General features: G+C 35.9%; 1 protein-coding gene across 3 annotated transcripts; it reads left to right on the forward strand.

Annotated features, from left to right (window-relative positions):
* The first annotated feature begins 2,602 nt into the window (after window positions 1-2,602).
* On the forward strand, window positions 2,603-5,797 carry LOC139883467 (SH3 domain-containing protein 2-like). 3 transcript variants are annotated; one of them, XM_071867642.1, is made up of 10 exons: window positions 2,603-2,662; window positions 3,369-3,482; window positions 3,567-3,636; window positions 3,734-3,885; window positions 3,981-4,082; window positions 4,353-4,553; window positions 5,048-5,110; window positions 5,207-5,359; window positions 5,460-5,534; window positions 5,681-5,797. In XM_071867642.1, exons 1-10 carry the CDS (start codon window positions 2,603-2,605, stop codon window positions 5,795-5,797), a joined length of 1,107 nt encoding a protein of 368 aa, XP_071723743.1. The 3 variants fall into 3 exon arrangements, with proteins under 3 accessions (XP_071723743.1, XP_071723744.1, XP_071723745.1); XM_071867643.1 differs by having other exon boundaries at window positions 3,438-3,482; XM_071867644.1 differs by lacking the exon at window positions 5,207-5,359.
* Window positions 5,798-9,453: the final 3,656 nt, after the last annotated feature.

Raw genomic sequence — 9,453 nt, forward strand, 5'->3', positions numbered from 1 at the left:
CTAAGCCACTGTTATTAGAGCTTACTCCCCTCCCAAATTCTGAATATCCTCTTGAATTTACCCTAACATCTTTCTGCATAGAAGTCCATAATAAGAGAGGTATAAAACTCACAAATATAAGCAAAGAAAATTGGTGAACGAGATTTTCCGCAAAAGTCCATAATCTAGGTGGAGACACTGGCCGATCAAGATGGACTATGTTTGGAACTCTAATTTTACCCGAAAACATCTTAAAGTACTAACCACAAAACCAAAATGATGTATTTCTTGAGTCAGATATGGAGAGTTATGGTAAGAAACAAAAGTACGCAAGTAAAAAAGCATGGTGTCAAAAATTTTATCTTACATTATATGTTTGATGTACCTTAGGCATTGTTCAAACTAGCAATTTTCACCTAGATCTGCCAAAAAAATAAAGAAAAAAATGCACAATATCATGAACATTAGTATATCAGATCAGAATATGAAAGAAGTAAGTCACTAAAGGAACAATGTGAATGAGGAGATAGTTCTCCAAATTCAAGCACGAAGGTAACAATGGGAATAACACACTAAGAAGCTGCTTGCTTTGCAAATTAGGGAAAATTAATGGTTGGACGTAGAATTCAATTATGAAATAAAGACGATAAAATTTCAATAAAAAAAATACAGTCAAGTTGTTTAACAAAAAATAGAGTTAATAAAACAACTATAAAATAAAAACTAAAATAACATTTCTTTTTTAATTAAAACAGCTGCCTACGAAAAGGAACAAACTAACTTGATTGAACAATGTATTTGAAGATGGCAGAATGGGAACCTAATTTGGCTTTGCCAACGACAAGTTCCATCTCTTTCATCCAGAAACAAATGGGACATCAAGTTTTGTCGTTCACTCCAATCATCCACATGTCAAATAGAGTGGTCGTTAGAGGCATCGAATATGCACCACCACCACCATCCTTCTCACATATTAATTTCAATTGTGATCTTCTGAAAATACGTGGCTTAGTTAGTGGTTGTGTGTGAAGGAATCGACATACCGACAAAGATACTTGACTACATCTTTCCTAGAAGGGAAGTCTAACAGTAATCGATATTTTATAGACGTGTCACCATGAGCTAACCGAAGTAAATGACCAACATACATAGCATTCATGTTATTCTTTTTAGCAGCATAAAAAATGTCAAATGGCGCATTTAATACAAATCCACGATTTAAGTTGTTCAAACCTTTCCGAAAGACGGCGTCTGGGTTAGGTAAGAGCATGCACAACCTTACAATCCATATAGGATGGAAATTGAACAGGTCGCATTTGACAGGGCTTTTGCTCATGTCTATCTGAAAAAAATATGAATCCACTATATCTTTGAAAGGAGAGCATGAGAGTCTCATATTTCTATAGAAATGTTTATCGATTTTATCTGTGTCGCATGCTTTGTTTATAATTTCTTTTGCAATAAAAAAAGATAGTTTATCAAAGAGACTATCAATGAAAGTCATGGAAAATGAAAAAGGAAGAACAGATTGACTCAGGATGAAGAAGAACAGAAATTTAACAAAATTAAAATTAACCGTGAGTTGTGCAAAACTAATTAAGAGTATGGAGATGTGAGGAAGTGTTTCCTGTTCATAAAGAACATTTTTTAATACAACTACCTAATTAATAATTATTAATTAATCATTCCATTAAATTTTATCTTAATTTTTTTCTTAAATGTATATATATATCGTAACAAAACATCAATTGAATAGGAATTTCCAAACATAATCCATTAACATATTGAAAAGCAATGATTTATTACTATTACTATTTCTATAAGTAAAATAAATTATAATAAACACATAAATTACATTAGGCTTCTTTAATTTTGGCGTGTTTGTAATATTTTCGGCCCATTAGTTCTTGGTTTGACTGAAATATTTTTGTCAGATTAATAGTTATACATGATGTATATATTGGAGGCTTTAACAAAAACATAACAATTTTTAACAATTAATTATAATTACGAAAATCTAGTTGCTCTTTCGTCCTATTGATTGAGTAGTTATGATTATTCTTTTATAATTAAAGATTTGAAAATTTATAAGTTGAAGTCGAAATTTTAACTTTTTTACAAGAATATTTTTCTTCTAAACTCCTATGAAGTTTACATACATTCGTGTTCAATATATTAATAACAAATTATTATTTCTTCATTCCTTTATGTGAATAAATCTAATAATATATAATTTTCATTATATAGCGTACACAAAATATCAACGAAACGTGAAACTCCTACATAATATAAGGGATATTACAAACATATAATTAAAAAAATTATTTTTAAATATATTTCAAAACATCATCTATTATCATCTGGAGAGAGTCGGCTGAGTTTGTTCGGTTCGGTTCGACGAACTTGAATTGATTTGGGTATTTTCATCCCAACCTCACGTGAAATTAGAGCGAACTCTTCAACGGTAAAGTACAACTGAAACTGATTGTGTAGTTTATCTCCAAAGCTCGAACGACTATCTAATCAATCTGACTATCTTCAAATCAACACATAAATACGTTTTAGATTTCCTTCCATTCCATCTCTGCAAATATCCATTTCGAAGATTCCAACTCCAATTTGAATGGAAGCAATCAAAAAGCAAGCGTCAAAATTAAGAGAACAGGTCGCAAGACAACAGCAGGTAACCATCTTTCAAAACCATAACTGTTCCGTACAATCATGCATCATTAGATCCAGTTATTAGCTCTAGTCAGTCATCAATCATCATCTTGTGTTGAATGCCGGATCTAGTACTTGGAATTTGAAAAATGCATCACTCTGTGTATCCGATAATATAATTGCTTTTGATGTTGCTTGCTCCATAGATAGCTTTCTTTGGCCATTGCTTGGAATTTGGAAACGATGAGTTTATTACTACTTTTTATTAGACAGATGAAGATAAAAAACGAGATGAAGCATATCGTTATTTTACTTATTAGTTCTGCAGCCAATAGTTGGAGTTCCGTTTACTGGTATTTTACATGTTCATATAATTACAAAAATGATGTAATGTAATTGAGTTCCGCTCTATATTATCAAAGTGGATAGAATAATTTTGCCCGTGCTTAAATCTTTCACAAGTATCCAAGGAAGATATGATCCAGATGTTATTTGACACTTATGATGAATGCAATCTTTATCTGCTCTACAGACTTTGGCATGTCTAACTTATGCCTCAGCTTATGATGGAACTTGGTGATTACGATTGTTCTTAATAGCCCTTTATCCTGCCAACTTAATAGCTTAACCTTCTATATTATATGAGTGACTTAAATTATGATGCTCTTGTTCAAATTTTCTTTTTGGTCTGAATGAGCTTTTTACTTGTTTTTATTGGCTACATTTAGGCTGTTCTCAAACAATGGGGATATGGTGGTTCAGACAACCAATATACCAATGATGCAGAACTCCAGCAGCACCAGAAACTGGAAAAGCTTTACATTTCTACACGTGCTGGCAAGGTTTCTTTTTAACTTTTGCTGCCAATATTTTTTCCCATATAAACCCTTCATTGACTAACTCACAAGGTTCCTTTAATTTCTCAGCACTTCCAAAGAGACATTGTTCGTGGGGTGGAAGGATATATTGTTACTGGGTCCAAACAAGTTGAGATAGGTGATCTGCGGAAGCTTTGATGTTGCATTGGTTGTCTACCTTGACTTCATATCCAGTACATATACTTATTGTTTTCTTTATAATTCTTCTTCAACAGGAACAAAGTTGTCGGACGATAGCAAAAAATATGGATCTGAATATACATGTACCAGTGGCAATACATTGTCAAAGGCTGGATTGAGTTTTGGACGTGCGTGTGCTCAAATGGAGAAGGAGCGTGGGAATTTATTGAAATCCCTTGGTACACAGGTTTGTACATTGGGCACTTTTTATTCATATATCTTCAGCTATATTGTAATTTTAAGTTTCTTTCCATGATATAAATGTTTGCAAGTTGGTAATAGGTTGCAGAACCGTTAAGAGCAATGGTCATGGGAGCCCCACTTGAGGATGCTCGACATCAGGCCCAACGATATGATAGAATACGACAAGAAGCCGAAGCTCAGGTATTATTTATAAAATCATCATTTTGGTAAGGATCGTCTTAAGATATGATGGTGGCTTATAAAGTGAAGTGTGATTGTCATGATTTCAGAAACATTTGTTCACTTGTTCCTTATCTCTTTGTTGTGATTAGAAATGTATTAGAGTGTGAGCCGTTCTATAGATGTGTGCAATATGATTATACATACATAAAAAAAATAAAATTGCATAAGTACTTTAGCCTCTGCTTTGTTTAATTGTTGTATGATATACCTGTATATAACCCTCAACAGGCTATTGAAGTTTCTAAGCGACAAGCAAGAGTGAGGGAAGCACCAGGTAATACTGAGTGTGTAATGAAACTGGAAGCTGCAGAAGCAAAGTTTCTTGATTTGAAGTCAAACATGGAAACTTTGGGGAAAGAGGCAGCTGCTGCAATGTCTGCTGTTGAGGCTCAACAACAGCGGTTAGCTCTTCAGCGATTAATTGCTATGGTAATGCAACCTCCACTAGTTCAGTTACCTTTTTTTATTCTTATGTTATATTACCAAAAGCATAGTTTGATTAGTTTGAGATTTTAAGGTTTGTTGAGTTTGTGTATATATATATATAAAAAAAAAAGGGCAAACCCCGGTGTGCTAAAGCTACACTTTGGGGGGTATGGGGGAGGATGTCGTAGTACGCAGCCTTCCCCTTGCATTTGCAAAGAGGCTGTTTCCGTGACTCGAACCCGTGACCTCCAGGCCACAAAGGAGCAACCTTAACCGGTTGCGCAAAGGCTCGCCCTCTAGTTTGTGTGTGTATATATATATATATTTGTCTAATATGATTCAGGTGGGTAAGGAAGCTCAGAGTTTATATTTGGTAACCATGTATGGACTAGCAGATAGAACTCTCATTATATACATGCTTTTGAAGTTACAATTGGGGCCACGCATAACATGTATATATTGAATGTTTTCTTTTTAATATCCATTTAAAACTGAAGGTTGAAGCAGAACGTGCTTATCATCAAAGTTCCCTTCAGATTCTTGATCAGCTTGAAGGAGAGGTGTGCACTTTTTCACTCTCTAATTTGTCTTAGCTTGGAAAATTTGTATATTGTTATCATTTAGGTTTGATTAACGATCAACTTGTACTGTGATAGATGACATCTGAGAGACAGCAAATTGAAGCACCTCCGACTCCAAGTAGGGAAAGTAGTATGCCTTCTCCTCCAACTTATGAGGAAGTAAATGGTGTATATACTTCTCCAAAAAGTAATGGGTCAACTGACAACATGGGTTACTTTTTGGGAGAGGTCAGCATCGCTGTTATGATCTCATTTTAGGATCTTTTCATTAAATGTTTAATTTAGTGCGTTGTTTGTATCTTCAATTTGGCTATGGTTTTACTTTCAGGTTATGAATTCTTATCAAGGTGAATCAGACGTGGAGCTGAGTTTAGCTGTTGGTGACTACGTTGTTGTGCGGAAGGTTAATAACTTGATTTCAATTATAGTTTATTTAGTTACTATTACTTTGTCCCAAACATGTCAATTTTTAAATGTAAAATAAATGAGTAAGATAATTTATTAAAATGAGGTCTAGAGTGCTGGAATTTTTTATGGTTGATCAAACAGGTTGCAAATAATGGATGGGCAGAAGGTGAATGCAAAGGAAAAGCAGGATGGTTTCCGTTTGGGTACATCGAAAGACGAGATCGTGTTCTTGCAAGTAAGATTGCCGAAGTTTTTTAATGTTTTCGTCACCGCGGTGGCTGACGAACTCGAAGGTCGATTGACGAAATGACAATATGAAGCTTTTTTGTACAAAGACAAAAACTTGAATGGAATCTCGAATCTTTGTTTTCATAATTATTGACCTTGATATTGATGCATGTAAAATGAATCTTTAAAGTGTAAAATGTACTCTATACAGCAATTGAAGGAAGAAGAACATTTTTCGCCGGTTTTAATGCATCAATAAATTGGTGCTTGATGTTTTAGAAGTTTGTAAGTGACTTAATGTCGCCCTAGATTTGAATGTTGTGAGTGGGACAGGGTGCAACGAGCTTGTGTATATAATTTTATCCTAGTTGTTCCATACTTCCATTAGCAACTGCTATTTCCTAACACTAATGTAATTTGCCGAATCCACTCTTTCCTTACAAAGCTAGTTTGTTATGACATGATTTTGGTTTGGGGTTTAGAAATATTAATAGTGTTTTTTTCGGCAAAAGTAACTGTTTGGTCTCTGTTTAAACATCTCTGAACCGTTTCGTCTCTTGAAACATAAAGTTCACTCATTTGTCCCAACGTTTACGTTTTCGTTACACTATTTGATCCTTTTGCACTAACGGGCGTTAAATTGCGTTGATATGGCACTTATAACCAATCAAAGTGTGACACGTGTCAATGACGTGTTAAAAAAAATCTACTTAGACTTTATTGTCTATCAAATCATGACTCGGACCGAAAACCCAACCAAAATCGAACCGAACTTGAAAAAGGAGAAAAAATCAATTTATCTTCTTCCTCTCATTATATCTCTCTCTCAAGTGGTCTTCTTCATAACAGTTGCTTTATCACTAATTTCTTTGTATCCTTCAACAACCCATTCCTAATCTCGAAAATTTGCTTCAATTGGTCCCCTATGCCCAATGTGAAGTTACACTTAGTCTCACTTCAAGATACATTTACTATTAGGATATACAAGTTAGTGGGCCCGTCTGTTAGACAGATATCCGTTCCCTCAAAAATTAATAATTTAAATATATTATAAAAAGAATTATATAATAATTACTATTTCCAGTTGTAGGCTTGTTTAAGTGAATTTCGAGTTGTAGGCTTGTTTATTACTATTTCGAGTTGTAGGCTTATTTAAGTGAATTCTGAGTTGTAGGCTTATTAAAACTGTTCCTAGTTGTAGGCTTGTTTATTACTATTCCAAGTTGTAGGCTTGGTTTAATTAAATTTCGAGTTGTAGGCTTGCTTATTACATTTTCGAGTTATAGGCTTGTTTATGTTAATTCCGAGCTGTAGGCTTGTTAAAACAATTTCAAGTTGTAGGCATGTTTAATTTTATTCTGAGTTGTAGGCTTGTTTATTACTATTTCGAGTTGTAGGCTTGTTTAAGTTAATTCCGAGTTGTTGGCTTGTTTATTACTATTGCGGATTGTAGGCTTGTTTAATTGAATTCCGAGTTGTAGGCTTATTAATTACTATTTCGAGTTATAGACTTGTTTATGTTAACTCCGAGTTGTTGACACATGTATTTCAGAATTTTGAATTTAATTAGGTTTCAAGTTATAATTTTAAGTAAATATATTATTTTCCGTTCCTATTCTAGTTAGGAAATCAAAACACAATAAAAACATAATGATTCCCAATAAAATTCTACCAATTACTTTTTTCTAATATAATAATTTTATTTCTATTCCAAATTAAAATGGACATATCTTCTTTCTTCCTATTCTAACGGCATATTATTAAAAAAATTATTCCTAACCAAATTATAATATAAATTTTTTTCTAATTTTTTTATTAAAATACCCGCAGTATTTTTTTTCCTATTCTTACTTCAAACGGTCACATATTATTTTTCAAACAGCATGAACAACTAAATTGTTCAGATGTTGTTCCGTCGCGATGCGAAACAAGATAGTAGTGGAGAGCATGCGCCTTCTCCGATTAGTCTTGAGGTAGTTTGAATGACTTAGAACATAATAGAGGTTAAAAAAGATTTGAACGTCTACGGGCTGAAGTTAGCCTGCAAGACTCGCCACGAAGCCTAACTTCAGCCGAGGACCGCATGGAGTTACTCAAGTCTAGAGAGAGAAGTGTCTTTCTTCTAGAGTGAGAAGTTTGCCTTAGTGTAATCACTTCTTCTTGTTTATGAGACATTCATGATGGGTCTTATATAGGGAAACTTTAGGGTTTACTTGGGCGCACAATACTATAAAAGCAACCTGTACGGAATGGGGACCATATGTCTCTTCGGCTTTGGGCGCTCATGGCCTCTTAAGAAGGACAAGGGCGACGATCTTCGTGCCCTCGGGCTCTCATGGCCTCGTAAAGGGAACGTAGCCGTGCAAGGACCCAGTCTGTCCTAAGTCGAGGTTGCCTACATCTCCATGGTCAAAATTACCTAAACTCCCCTGTCGTATCATTTACCCCCTTTCTTGTAGGAGAGCAACGATCTCATGGAAGAAATACTGCTCGTCTTGGGCTTTTATTGGACACTTGGGTCTCATTTAAGCATGGAGTTGTATCCTCAATATGATGGCATCGGTTAGCAAGCATTTCTTGTCTTGCTCCGACTATCTTGCCCCCGAGCCCTTATCGGCCTAACCTGGATTTTGAGTTTTGTTTGCCTAGAGAGGGAGTCTGTCCGTTTCTCACTAACGATGAAGCCGTACACATCAATAGTTGTAGAAGTTGGGCATTAATTCTAAGTAAGAGTGGAGAAGATTCCTTGGAAAAATCATAGCACGCTAGGCTGATGTGTCGCTTTTCCAGCTCTTGAGACGTCTTTTAGTCTTCGGACTTTTGGTACGTGCCGCTTTGATGTTTGTGTTGAAAATTTTACTATAAATAGCCCTTATTCTTGCATTTCTTTCTAACTCTTAAAATTTCCTAAACAGTCTATCGAAATTTCTCTGGGATTTGTCAGGCCGAGATCAAACTTTGCTTTACGCATTCAATTATTCTTTTTCTAGTTGCATCACTGTTTCAGTTCTCTTCCTTTATCGTCGTTATGTCTCCCAACAAGAAATTCCTTAAGAATTCTTCCTCATTGGAGAAGTCTACTCCCCCTCCTCACCAGAGACATGCCAAGACTACCGCCAGTCAGAGATCGTCCGGCCGCACGTCTCCTCCCTCCGATCTGGGTATACCAGAGGGCTATGACATGGAGGAGTACGAGAAGATCGTTGCTACTACCGTCGTTGAGGGCCGTAAACCGGGAGGGGGAAAAGTGCCGTTGAGCAGAAAGAAGGCTCCTAAGCCCCTCCCCATTCTTGAAACAAGTACTATCTCTGACCCTCTCTCTCTAGAGAGAATGGCAGGTGGCACCGGAGAAGGAGTCAGTATTTCTCATTTTAGAGAGCTCGATGACGATGATTCCTCAGATCTCGTTTCAAACCAAGCCGAAAGTGAAGGTGATGAGGCCAAGAATAATGACTTATGGGATGAGAATGATGAGGCCGACAGCGAAGGGAACTCTCAGGCCGAAGACGTCTATGAACAGAGTGAGCCCGGAGAAGACCAAAATGATGATGATGAGGGGTCGACTGGGTCAGAGACCGAGGATGACGATTTCGTGCTCCTGTCTGGCCTTGACTGCGCAAAGAAGGTGCACTTCTATGATTCCTACCCTGAGGAAGATCGTCTCTGGCTTGTAACTCCCAACACCG

The sequence above is a fragment of the Rutidosis leptorrhynchoides genome, unplaced genomic scaffold, assembly GCF_046630445.1.
Source record: "Rutidosis leptorrhynchoides isolate AG116_Rl617_1_P2 unplaced genomic scaffold, CSIRO_AGI_Rlap_v1 contig404, whole genome shotgun sequence".
NCBI lineage: Eukaryota > Viridiplantae > Streptophyta > Magnoliopsida > Asterales > Asteraceae > Rutidosis > Rutidosis leptorrhynchoides.